The sequence below is a fragment of the Sander lucioperca genome, chromosome 11 (assembly GCF_008315115.2).
Source record: "Sander lucioperca isolate FBNREF2018 chromosome 11, SLUC_FBN_1.2, whole genome shotgun sequence".
NCBI lineage: Eukaryota > Metazoa > Chordata > Actinopteri > Perciformes > Percidae > Sander > Sander lucioperca.
The window spans coordinates 19,987,527-20,009,346 of record NC_050183.1 but is presented as its reverse complement, the minus strand read 5'-3'; the positions used below and the strand labels follow the sequence as shown (position 1 = coordinate 20,009,346).

The window sequence follows — 21,820 nt, the reverse complement described above, 5'->3', positions numbered from 1 at the left end:
ACGTTTTCTTCATCACATTGGATGTCTGCATCATCTCTAAATACTAATGAATGTGGTGTTTCCAGTGCTTTCACCTCCATTACTTTCTGAAAAACAGAACACAGTTTTACTATCGTAAAGATATAGTGGTTTTTTTTGTTTTTTTTTATAGGTGTGTACATAACCTCAGACATCTTACCTGGACATGTTGGTATCTTTGCTCTTTTACCTGTTTCTCTCAAACGGTACAGTGTATAATTGTCTCATTCTTATTTGGTGTTTGTGTACAAAAAATGTCTTTCTGAGCTTTCTCTGTATAAATACCATATATGTTCACTAACTAGTCTAAAACAAGACATCTGCTTAGGCTTTCAATCAGCAGTGTTTGATAGGAACCAGACTGAAATCTATTCTGTTCTGAATGTGTGGTTAACAGTTTTGACAGCAGTGTGTTAGCATTTGAACAGGAAAACAGTAAATATCTGTCTTGCTTCTTAAAAACCATTCTGTGTCATTGTTATCATTACATTAGCTTGGGGATTTTACTGACTTGAAATGAAAATGAAAACACACCAGAGATGACATTAGAACATGTAGAATTTAATAAGGAAATATTGAACAACACTTATTCAATGATCCACTTAACAAACCACATAGCTTTTTACACTCAGACTCTCAATTCAATCAGTACAAAAGATATGGTCTCGGGTCAATTGTAGGTCTGCATTAGTGACATTGGCTTTGGTTTTGTAGAGGTTTATTAAACTGAACAATGAAATCTCAACACCTATTGAACAATTATCACTTCAGGTTATGTATAGATTTGTAAAGATGAACAATAAAACCAGAACAATAACATTTATCAACTGATTGAAACAGAACTAATTGAATGAACCATTGGTTTTTAAAAGATCAGATCAACTAATGATAGAAAAAGAAATAATCCCCCCTCTCCCTTATAACGCTAGCGACCTCCGCATCCTTATAAATTATTTGTACAAGAAGGTCCTCCTCTGCAAAAACCACAAAATCGCACCACTGCATTCCGGTGATAAGCAGCTGGCCTTGCACCTGCCAATAGTAGCTGTGGCCCGGCTTCAGGCACAAGGCGCCACTCTTCGTGTGCAGGTACCCGCAGTCCACATAGCTCTTCACGTTAGGGCACTTCACCTCCACCAGCCCGAATGGTGGTGCCTCCGTCGGCTCAAAAACGACACCATCTGGAGAGGATCCGAGCCAGGCAGCATCTGGATGGATGACAAATCCTGATGGCCAGTAGTTGATGTTTTTAATGTGGGCATGTTCCCGAATAGCTACTGGCTCCAGTGCCAGCCCCCTCTTCATCAAGGCTGTCTGAACCCCCACCTTTGCGGATGCTTTCTGCAAGGTTCTCTGCAGAGCTGTGACCTCGGACATGGCACACCTCCCGGAACCTGGAGGAGGTGAGCCTCATCTTCCTCAGGCTGTGCCACTTTGCGCTGCCACTCTGTTCCCTCGTGGCCATCTCGATGGATCTTGCCATGTCGAAAGTGATGTTAAGCGACATCACATTTAGGTGTTGTTGGTGAGTGCACACAAAGGAACATGTGGTTGGGTCCAGCCTGTGACCATCTAACGGCAGGGGTGGTGGAGGGGGTGCGTCTGGGTGGTGGATGATTATCCTACTCACTGGCACTGGGTGCTGGTATGAAATGGGGCTGCCTTCTTGAACGGTCCCAAAGGCTGAATCGACGAGGGGGACATCACTACTTATAGAGAGTGTTGTAATTAGCGGAGCAAGGTCTGCCGTGAAGTCCTGGTATGCCTCGTCGACCTTCAGGACATCTGGGTCTGGCAAGTCCCCCCGCACTGCTTTGTAGCGCTTGCTCCTTTGAAACCAGTTATGTCATAATTAGAGAAAAACAAAAGAATAACTCAAAACAAAAATAATCTGACAATGACTGCAGAATACATTATTACTTGACAGTGAATATTACCTTACACCATCAGCAGCTGTGTACTGTCTTGACTTGGGCTTTGTTGAGATGAAGACCATGTTACTCACTCTGCCTGGTTTCACACCCTATCAAGTAAACAAACAAAAAAAAAAACTTAAGGACAGAAGTTGGTTAGCCACCATAACATACCATCACAAGCTAACCACACTAATACACCAGACAGGCTTCTCCAATGCCCTCTTAATGCGATTGGCAGCGCTACCATAGCTAACTGTAATAGATGTGGTAATGATGGGCTTGTTTTGTCTTCATTGTGCTTTTTAAACAAGATGGGTAGAGTTTATATCCAAAAAATAAATGAAACATTAACAATTTGTAACTAGCCTAAGTTCCTAAATACTTACTAGTCGTCGTGGTTTATGCCATCGCTGCTCAGTTTCTGTGCAGCTGAGGACAGGCGGTACCGCTTTCAGTTGCAACGTAGAGTACTTCGTGGTCTGATACAGTAGTGCAACACTGTGGTTGCAGAGAGCGGTTCCAGCCACACAGGAGCACTCAGCCACAGCAATTTGAATTGGTGAGCTGTCCTCAAAAGTAATCTATGAATAAAACATGATTTTAGTATTACAATTAGACTAAGTCATTAGATAACTATAAAAAAAAAAAAAAAACACTAAAAGGTGAGAGGTGAGAGCAGGCTAACCGTTCAAGCAAATAGTAGCTGTATGATTTAGGGCTGTGCAATTAATCAAAATTTAATTGTGATTATGATTTCGGCTCCCAATGATCACAAAAACAGAATAATCGAGAGAAAAAATAATTTAGCTCATTACGTTTTGTAAGTAAACTCTTATTTTCTCTTGTGTTCTGAATGAAAAAAATAGTTTAAATAGGAAAAAGTATTAAGGCAAAGTTCACAGTTGTAATTTTTTTTACTGTTGATTTATTTAACTTTTCCCACTGTTTTTAAGTTCAATAATTGCACCCTAGTATGATTCATTAGGCTACCAGAACAACCAAAACATATAAGCCTGCCTCACTAATCTCTTAAAATATTGTCTTGAAGTTATAATACAGTTAGAACAACAGTGTTAGTAAAGCGTTGAACAGGTTAGTATAGCCTAGATTGAGGGTACAAAATCAGCTCTTACCTCACACTGACTAATGTACCCATCATGACCAGGCCTTCTTAAACTTATTACATACTTAAACTTATTACTTACTTAAACTTATGCTCCAAAGAACGGGAGCAGTAACAACCAGTTGCTGGGGTGTCCATGAAAGTATAGTTCAGGTTTAAGTCAAATAAACAGACTTAAGTTTTATTATTGTTATTCTACATCCACGTCACCAACTACAGTCACACAAATACCCCAGAATCTGACTTGAACTGGTTAAACACATGTTTTCCTCCCTACTCTGAGGTCGTGAGGCTTCTCATGCTTCCTCATGGACCTATGACATACAGCCCTGACGGTCACCCTCCCTGCAGGGTCTTTGTTTGACACTGTGGGAATTCAACATCATTCATGTAATGTTAGACAAAACACACTGGACTTCTTTTCAACACAGTACAGTCGATCTAACAACCTGATGAACGGACAAGGGTGGTAAATAATCTTGATCGTGGCCATTGGTGAGCGGTTGCGCTACTTGTCTCTAGTTTTCTGAACCAATACATTACAACACTAACCAAAAATAAATACTCAAACCACTATTCGGTAGTGCCACATCTGACAATCTCATACTAATCCTAACTTGACAGCTGTCGAAACGTAGTATCCGATAGCGATAGGTTATGTTTTCTCTGCGCCCGATCTAAACAAATATAAAATATCTACAGGACAACGGACCTAAATGTTAGCTACTAGCTAGTTAGCGATACCACAATGTGAATGTGTTTTGCGGTAAATTTCAAACTTACCTTCATAGTTGTCAATAAAACTTGAAAAGTACATATTGTACCCCTTTTCCCGTTTACTCCGGGGGGCAGAGCATCCCTTTCGGACGAGTCTGTGGACGTCTGATATCGTTAACTTGGGCAGGTCTTGGAGACATCTGGTGTAAAACATCGCCATCTTACCAGAAGTATACACCCACACACCATGGATGTTGTCGGTGCACGATCCGTTCTGCACATGCGCAAGATAATACTGTTTTACGTATCCATACGACCTGCACGATCTGTTCCACGCTAGCCTCCACCGGGAAGCTAACGTTAGTTTAGCTAACAGCTAATTCGGCTAACCGCTAGCTGACAGCTAGATTCAGTCTAAAATAACGTTAACTCAAACGTAATGGGAAAAGCAGGCTACAGCTAAATTAAGACTTCACAGTAATAACAATAAAGACAAGTATTGAGTGATTGTATTTTAAATGAGCACAAGTAAAGTAGAACTGACGTAACAGCTGTTATATATGTCAACGTTTATTTTCAAGTTTTATTTTGAGGGTCTTTTAAAGTTATTACATGCTGTCTCAGCTAGCAGTTAGCCGAATTAGCTGTTAGCTAAACTAACGTTATCTTGGATCTTGGCTGTCGACCGGAAGCGAGGAACAGATCGTGCAGTGTCGTAAATCCTCGTACAACCGCGCATGCGCGAACATTTTGCGCATGTGCAGGCAGAACGGATCGTGTACCGACATAAGATGTCAGATGACAGATGTATTAACAGAACGAGGGAGCGGAAGTAGAACGGAAGTAGAGTCTTGCACCGAGCCTATACTTCTTATATACAGTCTATGAGCCTATACATGTTTAAAGTATGATGTTTTTATCCTAAAACAGAGGTAATTATTGCGCTCGTCCGTGTTTCAGGAATGCGGTTATATTAAGTGCTAAGACATAGGCCTACTTAAGCTGTGTAACGTTAGCCGTTAACTCCGTAAAGTCGTTGTTGTGTCGCGGTCTCGCATGCCGTTAGTCAGTCTCTAAGTCTGCTGTAACGCTATAAAGATACGTTTAGATTTTTCACATTATTTATGATGCTTATCTGTCTGAGCTATATTGTAGTTAGCGGCCGCAGACACTTTTACATGTTGGTATAACGTTAGCTGAGAGAGGACTCTAAACCGGTGAAGGTGAACCCATATACTGTAGCTATGTATTATATGTTGTCTTCCCGTCGCCCATGCAACTTTTTGTTTTTCTACGCTTTTCCTGACGTTTGTGTCACTTTTCCCGACGTTTTTGCGCTTTTTAAAAACTTGTTGTCGCTTTTTCAACGTTTTGACATTTTTGTCAATTTCTTTTCAACGTTGTTTTACCTTTTTTGTTTTTTTCAAATTGAATAAAACACACAAATCCAGTGAGAACAGTGAACTGACCATTTATTTTACTTGTAAAGAGCGTTGTATGAAACCACCCACGTTATTTTTTGACAATTTGGTTGAAAGAAATTCAAATGTGAAAATGGGTCATATTTGACCCGAGGACAACAGAGGGATAAAGAAATACAGAATGGTTTGGGTTCAATAAAGTGTGCCATCTTTTTAGATGCTTTGGGTTCTGTTTTATTTTTCATGCATCTTCCTGTGTGTTACATTTAGTTAGTTTGGGAGGTTCGGCAGAACAGTGTTTGTGTATATATTTATACAACTTGTGTTGGAAATTTATTTTGTACAATCTGACACTTTATTGACCAAATGATTGATCAGGAAAAATAATCAGAATTTATCAGTAATTAAAATAAACATTATTTGCAGCCCTAACCCATTTTACATTTTATCCTTTTTATTCATATTTTTTTTTCTTTTCATTTTGAGTGAATCAGCTTTCATTGTGTCTTTGCTCTGTCTAACCTGATCTCTGTTTACTTTTTTCATCAGATGCTCTCTTATATGTTTAGAACAACCTTTGCAGCCCAGAAGGTAACAGACCAGTGATTTACTTGCTCCAAAGGCTCTTTTGCTCATATTTTAATAATGTATCATTTAAAAAAAAATGTTTATGTAAATGTCTTGTCTTTAGGTATGGCATTGGGCAGGTCCACCACAAAGATGCTGGACATCAGTCCTGACACGAGCTTCTGAAGGTGGATCCATCTCCCTGCAGACCTTCTGTGCCTCAACAGCAAGGCTGCCGTTTTCAGAAAGGGATGCCGGACGAGTAAAACCTCCTGCTGTCCTCGGTTTCAAGAGGACCAACAGTCATGCAGCTCCATTTTTAGTGAGGAGCCAGCATTTCCACTCTTCTGCTGTGAGGCTGAAGAAGCGACCAAAACTTGAACCTCCTCCCAGAGAGCTGGATCTGCTGCGCTATGACATGAAGGACTTGTGGAAAGGTCCCAAACCTGCCCTGTACCTGGGGTTTGCAGGGCTGATCCCCTTTGTCGCCCCTCCTCTGCTCATGGCTGTGACTGAGAGCTACTCTCCGGAGTTGGCCTATGCTCAGTTAGCTTACGGTGCCTCCATTGTTTCCTTCCTGGGTGGAGCTCGCTGGGGATTCGCTCTTCCTGAGAGCAGCCCAGCAAAACCTGACTGGATGAACCTGGCCAACAGTGTGGTTCCCTTCCTGTTAGCCTGGGTGTCCATGCTGATGAGCGACAGCATTGTTCCTGCAGCCACCATGGTTATCATGGGACTAGGAATATCGCTGCATTATGATCTGTCTCTGCTGCCCACTTACCCTAGCTGGTTTAAAGCCCTGCGCTCCATCCTGACCACTGTGGCATTTTTTTCTCTTATTGGTACACTCATAATAAATGGAATATACCTAGAAAAGAAGCTATTCTCAGATTAAATAATATAAATATATATATAAACTATAGAGCCACAATATTTTTATTTTGGAGATCTTATTTCTTGAAAATAAAGTTGTCTGCCCCTCTTCTGTCTTAATCACAGGTCTGTCTGTCAGTCTGGTCATGATCTGAATGAATGAAAACTTGCCTATATCTAATGTATAGAAGTTTTGTATGTACGTGTACCATCTTTCAAATTATTCTGAAGAAAAAAACTTGTTAGTGATTTTTCTTTTAAGCTAGCAAAAAAAAGGCATTCTTTTTCAAATGCAGCACATTAAAAGAACAAAAAAGACTGAAATGTGGAAGTTGTTGCTCAATGAATGTCAAATAAATGCACTTTCACCATTCAGCATACTATGGTCTTTTGTCTTGAGCTAATTGTTTTCTATTTTTGGCCCAGAGATCTTTGATTTGATATGATATGAAAAGAGTAAAAATAAACAAATTTTAGAAGCTGTGACCAAAAAATGTTTACGTTAAACATTTTAGCTTGACTTAAGTGATTATTCAGAAATCAAAATCATGTTTTGAGTTATTAAGCAGGAACTGGATACGTTGGGAAGTAATCTCCTTTAGTGCAATGCTCAGGGGCGTGGGACTGGGGGATAAAAGGGGACTGAGTACCCAGGGCCCTCATGTGAGGAGGGCCCAAAAAGATGCTAGAATGAATAGCTGTGGATGCGGAGAGGGATCCATAGAAAATGCCTTTCTACAGGGCCCAGAATTTTGTGCTATGCCCCAGGCAATGCTACAAATGAGCAGAACCCCTGTTACTGTGTCCTGGCCAAGATCAGACAGCTACAGTCAGAAGTATTGACATCACTGGGCAAAAGAGTATTACACAAGATCTAAAGTGGAGTAATCTGTACTTAAAGCTTCAGGGATCAAATGGCACAACACATAAGGCTTGAGTGAAAGCTTGCACTCAGAATACATCTGGGATCACAGAACAAGTTTTCAGATCACAAGTGATTCATTACTTGCCTCTTTATGTTGTGCCACACCTTTATGACAAACATCAAATGTTTTCTTTAAAATACATTTCAACCACAGTAAGCTGAAAATAAATGCACTCAAAACGTCTCACTTTTGTATTCCAATGTTTTTATTAATGTAAACACCAGCATCTAATGAACCAAATATTGAAAATAAAGGCAAAAAAATGAGGGGTGTAAAAGTCAACAGATATCTGAGAAAAAACACATAAGGCACATTACTCCCCTGTTCACCAAATCTGCACATATCCATTCCCAAAGGGACATACCTGTCTCAAACATACCATAATGTGAATCACCAAGGTGTAAATACAGTATTGCACTTCAAAAGTTCCCTCAGATTTCTAGGTGAAACAGCTCCCCACTCAAATAATATTTTTGGAAAGTGAATATAAAGCTGGACGAGTGTCTTTAAATGAATGTAAAATGTAAATTTTCTTACAACAGTTTGTCTATAAAGATAGCAAGAAAAGAACAAAAATGTGTCATCCCCTTATTTTACAGTCTATTGTTATCCCACTTCAGCAAGTGTTCCACTTTTTGGAACTTGCTGGTGCCTTCTGGTAAAATGTTAGAAGAACATACAACATAACTGGACCCATACTTAAAATGACTGACACAAAAAATATTGCCATTTCTATCCACATCAACAATTAAAAGAAAGTGAACCTCTCCAAGTGTTTTTGGTTTTCATTCATTCTTAATATCCACCTCTTTGGTTGATTCAACTGAAAGTGAAACTGACAGTGCACTTAAATTTGTGGACAAACAACATACAGTTGAAAACATTGTAGAAGTCGTATTAGTCATTAGTCAACTCTTTTACAATCATTATAATTGCTCAACAGTTCACCCAAAGTCTTGCAATCACTTTAAAAACGTCTACAATGGCTCCATATGCGGCAGCTTGAGACTTTGGAGACCTACGGGTAAACAAATTATTTACATAACAGTTTCCCTAATATGTTAAAAGGGATGGGTTTTGAAATAAAAAAAGTTGCTGCACATCCTCTTACACTCTCGCAAACACACATAGTCACAAATGACTCTGCTGCCTACTTTTGAATACCCAATTCAGACCTCATGTGCTCATACACCACGTAGCTGATGCTGACAGCCGGTATGACCTTCATGAAATTTGGCAGGATGCCACGGTAAAGTCCAAAGAAGCCTTCATTTTTCAGAATCTTCTTCACCATAAGGTTCATGGGCAGCTGCTCTGATCCCTCGAGAGACGCTGAGAAAAAGAGAAAAAAGATCTAAAACTGCTGGATTCTTGATAAAAGCAGACATACTAGTATCAGATAATGTCAGTGCTTTCATTTGTCATTTAGTAACCAACCAACCAGGTAATGCCAAAAGTATATACTTTCTATATATCTATCTTTTTGTCCACATGTCATGTCAGGTAATAATTCTCTGTAGGTTCATCACAACAAGGAACATCTTTCACATACAAATAGTCATGCGATCCATTGTTAATTTAAAAATATTAATTATTACTGCTTTAACATAATATTTACTCAATCTTTACTTTGGCTACAGTAGTGCCATGCCTATTAGGGGATATTTCTCTACCAATAATACAACATTCACAGTTTAATTGATTAACTACTTTCTATATATATATTTTTTTAAATTTTGAACGATTTTGAAATTATTTACTACACCATTTTAATCCCTATGGATAAGATCATTTGGAGCACTGCGTAAATGCCAACTGGGCTAAATTAAAAGTTGACAGAATCTTGAATGAGGTTTGGTTCTCTGTACCTTGTGCCTGCATCCTGGTGCGGATCAGAGCCAGGGGGTAGCTGGCCAGCTGGCCACACGTGCTGGACAGGGTACCACAGCCCAGCAGCACCACAACCCCGGGATTGGCTGAGTCTTTGGCGTAGCGGGACAACCAGAGGTTCTTCAAGCTCTGGTGAGGATGAGGAAGTGTTTGTGTATGAGAAAGGACTATTAGTTCTATCATATTTAAGTGGCGTCTATTGAACATGCCAAGTGAAAACCCTTCACTGTTTTAATGTTGCATATGGAAATAGAGCTTTGTTTCTACATTTTCCACATACCTCGTACACTGCCAGATCGATGCCAGCGTAAGGGATGATGCCTATAAGATTGGGAATGTAGCCCTTGTAAAAAGCCTTCACTCCCTCTCTCTTCAGGATTTTTTTGGCACAGTCAAACATTCCTGAGTACTGTCCGGTCTTCCTCAGGGTCAGACGGGTTTTCATCACCTGCACGGACATAGGTTTAACTGGAGGCTGTTCTTTACCTGACAGCACTTCTACTTTGGAGCAGTCAGCAGCTGAGGCTTAACAATAGTAGCCTTCAGTCTGATTAAAGCTAAACAATATGTGAATGATTTATTTGTCATTATTGATACATTGTTATTATTTAACCTTAACAAGCAAGGAAGGAAATCTGCATTATCTTCTGTAATGTCACTCACATCTTTTTACTTTGCCCTTTGTTTTCAGGTTAGATTGAAAGAGGCAGGGTACAGGCTTATTTAGGATGAAAATTATATGGGACATAGGACAATTAATGTAGACCTAACAGAGACAACTAACATCATCAACATTTTTTGAAAATACATTTTCTCTAACCTGATGGCACTCTTAATTATTAGCCATTGCCACAGGTACACCTGTAAATGCCTCCACCTCTGCTCACCTCCATGGGGTAGATGACAGTTTGTGCTGTGGCTCCAGCCAGTGATCCAGCCATGAACCTCTCATGGGTCTTGACCTTCCCTGGTTCACTTGACAGCAACTTCTTAAACTAATGAAACACAGTAATAATAATACTAATAATACTAATAATACTAATAATACTAATAATAATAATAATACATTTTATTTTTGGACGCCTTTCATAGGACTCAAGGGCACCTTACAGTTAAAACAAGCAAAAATACAGTTAAAAAGGCAAATATAATTAAAACAAACACATTTTAAAAGATTGAGATAGAAAATTAAAAGAAAGCAATCTATCCATGAATTCGATGGAGAGTGGAGTTATGTGGTGTAGGCTTTTCGGAATAGGTGGGTTTTGCGGGAGGTTTTAAAGGTGGGTAGAGACTCTATGGTACGGATGGATAGAGGGAGGGAGTTCCAAAGGCGAGGGGCAGAATGGCTGAAGGCTCTGAACCCCGTTGTGGACAGGCGTGCAGAAGGAGTGGAAAGCAGTGAGGAAGAGGAGGATCCGAAAGTTCGGGATGGAGTGTAAGGCTGACGGAGTTCAGAAAACAATAGCTTGAGGAGGGCTTGATAAGGGAGTAGTGCATTAAAACTCAATGACTATTGAAGACCGGTATCAGTAGCAATCAACTTCAGCTGAAAATTGCATAATTTTACTCTACATCAATGTTATGATCTTTGGTATTAAAACATTACATCAACAGTGACATGCTGCAGAATGATAATCTTTCTAGCACATAACCTGAGGTGTATAGCGTAATCAGTTTGGATTTACCTGCTCATAGGCCATAAATTTAATGGCAGTCTCAGGGGCAATCTTCAGTACGTTGATACCGTTTCCTCTCCACAGAGACATCAAGCCTCCTTCTTTTAACATTTGCTTAAAACCACCAACCAGGCTGATTTGGTTGCTCTTGGAGGAATGCACCTGTACAGAAAATCTTGCATTATGAGCCATTACTTTAAAAAGTTAACACATGCATGTAGTCTTAAAGGCAGCATTTAAGATGCATAAAATACAATTACCAACAGGTTAAGCACCTAAACGAGGGAATTATTTTTACTTTTGTAATTATTGTAATTGTAATTCTGTAGTATGTTGTATTATGAGATTATCCTATTATAATGGCACACATCATATTACTGTGTACATACTACAACTTCCACTCTTCAGTGACTCTGAACCATGCTTTGATTGAACCATGTTTTTGTTTGGTCTGAAAGTTACGTTGGCCTTTAAGGAGTACATTTCATACCAAAATATAGAAAACCATCTGACAGAGTGGACATGACAGACAACCAATAATGAAAAAAAAAACAAAACGTTTTGACACACCTGCATGAACACCTTCATCCTGTCCAGCGGTGCGGTTCCTGTACGGGACACGGCGCCGGCCATGGCCCCCGCTGATAGTTGCTTCCACCACATACCAGTCGTCTTCTCCTCCTCTGTGAACTCATCTGGGATGGAGAGGCTGTCACCAATATCCAGCACCTACACACAACACAATACAATTAAATCACAGTCAGTCAGAGACACCTGTTAAATACTGTGTGAACTGTGTTTAATTTCTAAACATCAACAGGGAGGTAAAAGAAATTCTTTTAAAGTTCTTCAAATTCTTCAAAACCTGTTCAGGGCCCCGTAGACTCTCAAACTGATATGCCGACTTGCTGTATAACCAAAACATGAGTTGGCTGCCAAAATAGACCTGTGTGAATTTCACTTAAGCTTTGTGTAATTTCAAACCCATGCTCTTGAGATCCATGTGTCATTCATGTGAATCCCTCAGCTTCAAAACCACACAATTAGCAGCTTTTCCGTCAACTTAATGCCTGGCATGACGGAACAAACTGCATGCCTTTATCCAAAGTCTTATATACTGTAACTACAGCTCCATGCTGGGAGATCAATTACATCAGTGCACTGCACTTTAAAAAAACGGTTGTTTAAAATAAAAAAATTTATAAACATTAAAAAAAAACACAACACTCTGCAACTGCAATCTAATTTAAACAGTTAAGTAAAAAAAAAAGTGTGGACCAATCATCCTGCGATATAAAGGCTCGCATTGATATTAGGGATTTATTAATAGTAACATATAGTCTTGTTCAAAGCCTAGTCCAGCCTACTAGTACTTCAGTCTTTTCTGTCAACCCACAAATCTGACATTTTTAAAGGCAACATGGAGCACATCTCTTTTCTGCTCTTTTTTTTACTAGATGACTGGAAAATCTGTTTTCATATAGACACAGGGCAAAACAACATGAACATCTGCATGGTGTAATAAAATATTGAGTAATATTCCAGCAATGAACAACTCGCTTTTGTGACTCTATAATATATATCTACAGTATAATATAATGTTCTGTTTAACTGAGACTTTGTTAGAAATGTGGTGATTTAATGGAAGGACAAAATATTAAGGACACCTTACAATATAGTTGAATTCAATGCAACTGCTCCACCTCCAACTACACCTTCAAAACCGGAGCTGATTGAACACCTTTGTCTCACAGTCCCAACAAAAACAGAACATTATAAGCTATTGTATTGGAGTGCATCAGAATAGCTCAAGTATTTATGTTATTGTTTCCACACCCAGCATTATGGCCTTTCAACATTTGAGAGTTTAAAAAAAATGCTAATACAATACATAAGTTAAGGAACTAAGGAAAGATAAAATAAGCACAAGGAACCCTTGCATTTGGTTAATAAAGAATTGTGACAAAGATATGTACTGAGCGGGACGTTTTCCAGTTGAGAAAACAAACACTCTAGTGGACAAAGTACATAATAGCAACACTATTTCTAAATTACCGCAAACATATCATGACTGCAATTTATTGTAATTTATGGGCTGACATACTGAATATTTTAGTATTTGTGAGAAGCTAAAATGTATCAAAACCAAGTTTTCATTCATGACCAGTTGACAACCTGGACTGTGAGGCTAAATACACAAACCCACCATGTCCACCTCCACCACATAGATCCCCCCATCATCTTCAAAGTCATTGAAAAAACACTTTCCCTGTTGCTGCTGCTGAGGGTGCAGCAGAGCCATGGCCATCCAGTACAATATTGTCCCAGTGTTGTACAAGCTCCCCCCTAAACTCTATTTCTCAGACTGATCAGGATCATTTACATAGTTCCCCGCGTCAGACGTTGAGGGTCTCAGATCCAATCCAGCCCAAGTGGAGAAACGCTGAATCCCGAGTGGCCAGTAACCATCGACGTGAATACGGGAGTGGGACCCTGTCACTGCCATAGAAGTTACCAACCACTGCTTTAGTCTCACTGATGCCTGAGCTCAGTGACTTGACTCCAATCCTGTCCTGTTCTACGCTCCCGTCCTCTCTCAGTGACGTGTCCCAATCCCGCTGACAAGATAATCCTTGTGAAATTAGTTTATCTCTGCCTCAATTTAGCAGCCAGGTTACCAGGTTTATTTAACCTCGAAGGCTGCGCCAGTGAACAGATGCAGCAAACGTCAGAGATTAGCCATTGACTGGACCTGGCTGTGTCTCTGTCATGCAACCATAGTACAAGTCACAGTATATTTCTATAATGCCAACAATCTACATGTGAAATTTCAGTTAAAACATTGCAATTTGAATATTCTTTATTTGTCTAACAAGCTGCAAACGGTTTAGAGGTGAAATAATGTGTTTGATATTGATGTACATCAACAATTAATACTACATTTTAAAACGGGACCAGAAGGTTCTCACTCAGTATGGTAAATAAATCTATTTGTTAAATATTGTTTTCCAAGAAAAGGCCATCATTCAAAAGTTAGGTCAAGCTTCTATCTCCTCCTCTCTCCCTCCTTTTCTCACCTCTTCTCTGGAAATGAATGAGTCTAATCTATTGACATTGAAGTACTTATCTGTTGCCAAATCCTCTCTTTCACAACTTTCCCTTTGAGTGCAATGGTTCTTTAAGTGGCGCTTACGACAGTCAAAAGGACATAAAGATGGTTAACTGTTTGGCCTCCATGTCTCTTCCATTTTTATTCAAGTACAGTTTCTAACTAGTGATTTATTTTTCTATGTGAGATAGAGTGCGGATCGGGCCGCATTTTTCTGTCCGAGCCCGGCCCGCGTCGGACAGGCATTAAGATATTTAACATTAAACACACACATTAAACGACACAATTAAAATCTATTTTTTTTCTCATACTAATGACACATGTACGTTTGTTTGTGTGGAAAGCCCGCTTTTATTAAGCAACTGTAGGCATTCGGAAATGTCAACAGATGGGGCGCACACAGGGGCAACAAGCTCACATTAACACAGGCGCGCACCTACATAATAAGCTTTTTTAAATTTAAAATGTTCAATGCCTTATCGCGCTGATGTGACCGAGCCCGACCCGAACATCATTTCTAAATATTTGTCCGAACCCGGCCCGTCGGGTACCGTCGGATACCGTCGGATACCTTCGGATAAAGTCGGGTACCGTCTGGTCCCGACGGGCTCGGTTCGGGTATCCACCCTCTAATGTGAGAGCATTCTCAACCTGCTCAGACTGGCCTTGACGCCAGAGCAAAATGAAGATTGTATAAAAAAAAAAAAATTCCGTCATTACGCTTGGCATGAGGGAATCTCTTACACAGGAGAACAAAACAAATACATATTTACCAGCACCATTCATTTAAAACCCCAAAAACCCATTAACAATAAGTTTAAAATACTTTAAAGCTTTGAAGTTTGGTCCACAACATATGGACAAAGACACAGTCACCAAGTCATGCCCTCCCCTTACCGTAGAGTGCTTCCAGAAGCGGATAATCTCCTGCAGGTCGGTGGCTGGGTTAAACAGGAAATGCTCCCTCCATTCATTCCAGTCTAAAGTCATGGTGCCGTCCACATCGATACTGCACAAGGAAAAGAAGAAGACATTTTTTCACATTTTGTATGTTTTGTTTTTATCTAAAATTTGAACCTAATGTCGGGAGAAAAGTTTTGTATTTTAGTGTTGAAGGGAGACAACTGTGGACATTTTTGGAAGCACACAAGCAAACACCACCAACTAGGCTAAACAATAAATCTAATGTATTCAATTACAGGAAACATAAATGGAATGAAATATCAGGCACTAATTTATATTCCTAAAATCATTACCATCACATTTTTCAAGATAAAGGTCACAATTTATCTTGTAAACTTCACGTCATGTGATCCGAGCCCCCTCCACTAAAATAAATGGACTACTGTATTAGGAACAACGCTGATACTCTATTCCAAATCCCATTCACTTTCTAGACTAATTAGGCTCCTCCTTACTTCTGTTCAGTCAGAGAGAGAGAGAGAGAGAGAGAGAGAGAGAGAGAGAGAGAGAGAGATAGAGAAAGAAAGAGAGAGAGAGAGAGAGAGAGGGAGAGAAAGAGAGAGAGAGAGGGGGAGAGAGAGAGAGAGAGAGAGAGAGAGAGAGAGAGAGAGAAAGACAGAGAGAGAGAGAGAGAGAGAGAGAGAGAGAGAGAGAGAGAGAGAGAGAGAAAAAGAGAGAGAGAGAGATTTGCCTAATGATAACAGATAGTGGTAAGGGAGCATGCAAACAAGAAATAGGTCAGATTATGAAGATTGAGGTAATCAAAACCACCATTAACTATAACAGTATTTCATTTTACATTAAATCTAATTTCAGATTAAATTAGCAAACAAAAATGGCATAACTGATATATGTCTGTGCTTATCTTTCTATACCTAGAAACACATTGTGTGTCTCCTCCATCTCTCCTTTGGTCTCTTCTATAATCAATCTATGTCCTCATCTGCTCTAAATGTTCATCTGTCCTTCATTTCCTTCCTCCAATTTAGTTGGGCAGGGTAACACACACATACACACTCATAAATTACTCTCTGTGGATTTCAAACTAATCTTTCGGTCTGATTCATAGTCATGCACAACCTGCTTTACTTCTCTTTCTAGGTCTCACTGTCAAGTCTGCTCTTGTACATCTGCTGCTTCTAACTTTGTCTATGCAAAGTCAGAACATATACTGTAGAGCGCACTGCATAAACCTGGCCTGACTTGCAGAGCAAACAATATCAAGTGCTAAACAGGATCCAATTCAATTGTAACATTTCAAACTTGTTTCTTCATAAGTGTTAAATATGATTTTTCTCTATACTGCTTTACTCTATACTATAATTTGCTTACTTAAAAAGTGTTACCACGTAATATTAATGTCTGTTGTTTTTGTGCTTCCAAGTATGACTGACTGAAAGACACATAATAAACAGGGTATACATACATGTAGGTCCCAGAGCTTTGACTTATTATTATTTATTAAAAAATGTTGAAGACTATAATAATAACAAAAGCATTAAATTACATCATATTATTTTAGCATCAGGTAGCTCAATCAGCATTTATGAACCCAAAGCAAAAGCAGGGAACCAAAGACGTGTGTTATACCGACAGTAACTATAGTCTGGAGCTGCTCCTATATCTTTTAATATCTTATAACCTTTATAGGCCTTTGTGTGTTGACGAAGTTTCAGGAGTCCCTGATGCCGGTATTGCTGAGGGTTCCATGCAATCTGAGAAATATTCTACAACAATTTAAATAGGCTACTGTACCATCATAACTATATTGAGAAATGTGCAGCTGTTATCTTTCTCATTACCGTATTTATGGGCACAAAAAGGAGCTTTTTTACCCTAGTTATTTACACAACTTGCATCGTTTTCTATTATATAAGTTCCTTTAAGTAATGTATAGCCTATTCTATCTTTATGAGCGTTTGCATCATTTTACTTTCGCTGCAATAAGACCAAAAAACAACATACAAACATACTTTCTAAAAGGCAATGTGACCAAATCAGCAGTGCTTGAGAAACAAAATGACATGGACCCATTTGTCCCAGAAAATTCCAAATTACAGGTTTTTTTTATCAGAGTTTGTTTTAAGGTAAAACTCTCCTATTATTGATCAACATGTTTAGATGCGTTCTCTAACACAGTCAGACATCTTGCGAGCTCTTTATCAAGTGCTGTCAGCTTTTAGCCAAGTTACAGACTGAACTGGTTATCAGACTCCCTCACACTGGTCCCCACCTTTGACATCTTTCTTCCACTTCAAGGTTCATGAGGGTTTTGGCTTGGATCCATAAGTAAGAGTAACAGAATATTTTCATATTTATCTGGAATAAGATGTTTAACTCTCAACTAACTCAATGTTTCCTCTATGTTGAATTTGTAGTGGCGGCCCGCCATGGCAAAATTTCTGCCGCCACGGTATCAGAAATAGGGCAGACGCACAATCTAGTCGCGGTTGCCTTTTAAATGATCCTGCCGACATAATGCACCCCCCATTGGCTGCTGGCTCACATTGCAATTTAACAACAAGTAGAACTATTCAGAGGTTATTGCGCCCTTGTTGGGGGTGGGGGGGGTAGGGGGGTTGTTGTTCAGACAGACCTGCCCCCACTGCTAAAAAACATCCTAAAGGAAACACTATAACTCTTCAGAGTAGAACGAATACTGCAACGTGACCTTCCTCAATTAAAGCTAAAATAAGCAGAAATACCTTTGAAGGATCTTCTGCGCCTCCTCTTTGCTGATGTTCAGTCCCAGATCTGCAAGTGACTGCTGTATCTCCATTAAGTCTATTTGACCTGTTGAAAATAAAAACACAGTAGAATTCCTGGCATTTGGTTTGACTTTTTAGGTACATTTTCATCATTTATGAACTTAAAAGTTTGATAGGTAAGATAATTACACCATACCATCATCGTTTTTGTCCAAGCTCTTGAAGGTGAGTCGTAACTTCTTCTCATGTTCCTTTAGATAATTGGAGAACTCGATGAAGTCGAGCCCGTCATCTTTGTCTTCGTCTCCAGAGGACATTATTTCCTAAATGAAACACAGAATATTAGAAATTCAGTTTCATTTCAGAGTATCAGAGTCTGATGGCTGTCTCACTGGGTGGTGGGAGTGGTTTTTTGGTAAAGTCTGTCATCTCCTTTTTATACAGCAGCTGCTTGATTCTGCCAGCTGGTGGCAGAATAACACAGCAAAATCCTCCTTTGAGTCTATATTTCCTGCTTTGCTTTTATTCATTTAAATCTGAATTGGATCACTTTTTATTCATTTGCAAAGTGCTATGTAAATAAACACTTTCCTTGTTTGTAGAGGGATGGTCTATAATCAAGAAGGGATTTCATTCGGTCTTGCTGTAGGTGCGCAATGTTGCACAACAGTGTGCCGATTCGGGATCAGAGGATAAACTGAAACCTGGACCTTGTGTTACTATTGAACATTCCCAGATAGTCAAGTGGCCATCCAAGCCATGTGGATGGGTGCAACATGGTCTACATGGAAATAATTAACGGAAAGGAAAAAAGTATAGGAAAAGTCAAGTTTTAAGAGATAACTTGTGGACGCTACTGACTGAATGAGGCAGTTTAAAAAGCAGCCAGTGCTCATATTTAGGGGTGCACCGATCCCATTTTATGATCGGATATCGGTCCCGATATTGACAAAATAGCTGGATCGGGGATCGGAAAAATGAACAGATCCACGGGTAGATCCAGTTTTGTTAGTTTTTTTCCCTCTGTCGCACGTGTGTCGCATGCTGGAAGAGTGTACAAATAAATAAGAATTCAATACATTCCATCTATGTTATTTTGTCTTAGGTAGGAAAGTAATGTTTAGTTAGGAATGTCTGGTGCCTTTAGTCTCTTCCACATGGTGGAAGGAAGGTATAAGGTGGAAGGTATACAGTGTATTATTAATTCAACAACGGTATCGGATCGGTATCGGGTATCGACAGATACACAAAGCCCAGGCATCGGTATCGGGATTGAAAAAGTCGGATCGATGCATCCCTACTCATATTGATTACCTCTTTATCATATCAGTATCACAGATAGTTAAAGCTCCTGTTTTACAACACCTGGCCACACACAGCAGTGACCTCTGAACCTTTTTTTCCTGACTCTACACTTTAACAGTTATCAGACTGATGAGCGTGACGAATGTAATATTATTTGATCAACAAAGGTGGGACCTTCCTCTTCAAGTCACAGCCCACAATAAAAGCTCAACTGCACCTACAGTTTAAACTATGAGACAGTTTCAAACATGCTGGCCCACCTTTTCTCGGCCCACCCTGCTCATTGCAAGCCTCAGACTGCTGTTATTTTTGGTAGAGAATCCAGATTTCTAGAGAAGCCAGATTGTTTAGGTAAATATGCTCTAGGTGATTTGTTACTATTAGGGTATAAACGTGTTAGAAAATTCTGTTAGATTAGATTTATGACTAGAGTTTGGGTTTAGGATTGGTTTATCACAGATGGTTGAAATACTCCAGATTTACTTGCTCAGTAAAAGTCCTGCATTCAAAATGTTACTGTATCAGTAAAAAAAAGGAACAGCTATGACAACTGGACAATGTGATATAATCAAAAGTTTCAGAAGAGCTTCCAAATTTTGGAGCTGGTGGTGAGTAGGGGTGTGCAAAAAAATCAATTCACATTTATATCGCAATTCAAGCTCTATTGATTCAAAATCGATTCACAGAATTCCAAAAATCGATTCATATTTTTTCATATATATATATATATATATATATATATATAAATTGTATGTCTACTGCAATCACATGGGAAAAGTAACTACATTTACATACTGTGAATCGGTTTTTGAATCGAGAATCGTTTTTGAATCAAAAATCGATTTTGAGTTGAATCTTGAGCCCAAAAATCGATATCGAATCGAATTGTGACATATTCTGACTCGTGCACCCCTACTGGTGAGTTTTCTCATCTCTTTAGAATATGTTTGAAAATGCATTGTGTTGTCTATGAAGAGGTGACATCACAAGATTATTATTGGACAGGGGCCGTATTTACAGTAGCTTAGGTTTGATTGAAAATCAGAAGCTGCAGTATTTGGAAATATTGTTGTGAAATAATGAATGTAGTGCAAAGTACAAAGCACAGTCAAGTAAAGCGGTGCTAAAGGGATTGAATTAATGACACATTTTCATTTAATTCAATTTTCAAGCAAAATTTACAAATATTTCTGGTTCCAACTCCTCACGTGTTTAGAAAAGCTGCTTTTCTCTGTTTTATATCAAAATAAAGTGATTATCTGAAGGATTTGGACTGCTGGTTGGACAAAACAAGACATCTGAAGATGTCAGTTGGGAAATCGTGATGAGCCTATTTCACTAAAATTAGTTTAAAAAACATAATCAACAGATTATGAACTGATAATGAAAATAATTGTTAAAGTAAAACTCACAATAAAGTACCATGCATCTAAAAACTGTATTCTGTGACAGTATTTGAGTAAATGTACTTGGATACTTCCCCTGAGGCCTCCACTTTATTGTTAGGGTTGTTAATGCATGAGTAATTGCAGTCTGTTCCTTCAGGAATGCAGTACTACATAAAGCAGCCTATCTGTGCCAACTTACTGTCCCTCCCTATGAGGTTTATGTGTCCTGTGTATGCATCATAGACTGTATGTCTATAGTATGTATCCATGGCTGTACCTGAGCTGCATCTTTCCCAGAATTGATGCCCATAGCAGCCAGGCCTGCCTTTAGCTCGGACACATCTACTTTTCCATCCTTGTTGGTGTCCAGCTTGGCGAACAGATCATCGTACGTTTTCGACGCATCTTCAGCGCACCGGCAGTCCGTAAAAAACAGCTTCCTTACGACTTGATACATTGTTGAACTGAGAATGAAAACAAGCTCTACGCAGACATCAACTTGGCCAATTAAACTGCACTGGAAACACACACACAAACCGATTCCTGTGGCTGCTGGCACTTCTGGTTTGAAGCAGCAGGATCGCCCCGTGTGGTTTCAACGAGATTTCCGCAGTTGAGTTCAAGTTGTAGAAAAAAAATCCTTTTAAATCGATGTGGTAAATAATCCGGTATGTACGACAACGTAATGTAGATTTAGCCTACTAAAAGCAGTTTATGGATGAGGTAGGTTGACAGCGCTGAGCAGAAGGGTGGGGATACTCGGTTTAGTTTGCCTTAGAAGACCTCCTCTTTTCTGACCCCACACATACAGAGACACACCCTCAGCAGTAACAACACTGACACATTTTTTTCATGGCGTGTTGCCATTAAGTGCCTGATTACACAGGTGATACAGCCTAGACTTTGATCGTGCTTTTCCTTCATATAGTTCCCTTTCTTATTTATTTCCCAAAGCTTTTAGTTTCTGCTTTTAGTAACTTAGTTTGTCTTGTCTTTTGTTGTGGTTGCGGCGTAACTTCCCACACACACACACACACACACACACACACACACACACACACACACACACACACACACACACACACACACACACACACGCACGGGAAATATGCATATTCGTACGGTCCTAGTCCCCATACAGGCTATGGGTGTTCCAGTCGACATATACAGTCTGATTCAGTTCGGTGAGTCATACCGACAGGAATCTGGCAGGTGGC

The 21,820-nt window shown here is 39.4% G+C and overlaps 3 protein-coding genes across 6 annotated transcripts; 1 reads left to right on the top strand and 2 right to left on the bottom strand.

Annotated features, from left to right (window-relative positions):
• Positions 1–571: 571 nt before the first annotated feature.
• LOC116038091 lies at positions 572–4,088 on the bottom strand. Its single transcript, XM_031282286.2, has 4 exons — positions 3,841–4,088; positions 2,321–2,515; positions 1,956–2,041; positions 572–1,847 (listed from the first exon to the last, which is right to left on the bottom strand). Exons 1-4 carry the CDS (start codon positions 3,844–3,846, stop codon positions 1,268–1,270), a joined length of 867 nt encoding a protein of 288 aa, XP_031138146.1. The 5' UTR covers positions 3,847–4,088; the 3' UTR covers positions 572–1,267.
• A 407-nt stretch (positions 4,089–4,495) lies between these two features.
• Positions 4,496–7,013, top strand: LOC116038221 (transmembrane protein 69-like). 4 transcript variants are annotated; one of them, XM_036007641.1, is made up of 4 exons: positions 4,496–4,679; positions 5,745–5,786; positions 5,887–5,924; positions 5,973–7,013. In XM_036007641.1, the coding sequence occupies exons 1-4, from the start codon at positions 4,659–4,661 to the stop codon at positions 6,655–6,657; spliced, it is 786 nt and encodes a 261-aa protein (XP_035863534.1). In that variant the 5' UTR covers positions 4,496–4,658; the 3' UTR covers positions 6,658–7,013. The 4 variants fall into 4 exon arrangements, with proteins under 4 accessions (XP_035863534.1, XP_035863535.1, XP_031138317.1 ...); XM_036007642.1 differs by having other exon boundaries at positions 4,498–4,706; XM_031282457.2 differs by having other exon boundaries at positions 4,500–4,679; positions 5,887–7,013.
• A 731-nt stretch (positions 7,014–7,744) lies between these two features.
• slc25a24 (solute carrier family 25 member 24) lies at positions 7,745–21,402 on the bottom strand. The gene is made up of 10 exons (XM_031282388.2): positions 20,881–21,402; positions 18,107–18,233; positions 17,908–17,995; positions 15,137–15,248; positions 11,701–11,859; positions 11,140–11,292; positions 10,339–10,446; positions 9,732–9,899; positions 9,430–9,580; positions 7,745–8,893 (listed from the first exon to the last, which is right to left on the bottom strand). Exons 1-10 carry the CDS (start codon positions 21,058–21,060, stop codon positions 8,712–8,714), a joined length of 1,428 nt encoding a protein of 475 aa, XP_031138248.1. The 5' UTR covers positions 21,061–21,402; the 3' UTR covers positions 7,745–8,711.
• Between the last annotated feature and the right edge of the window lie 418 nt (positions 21,403–21,820).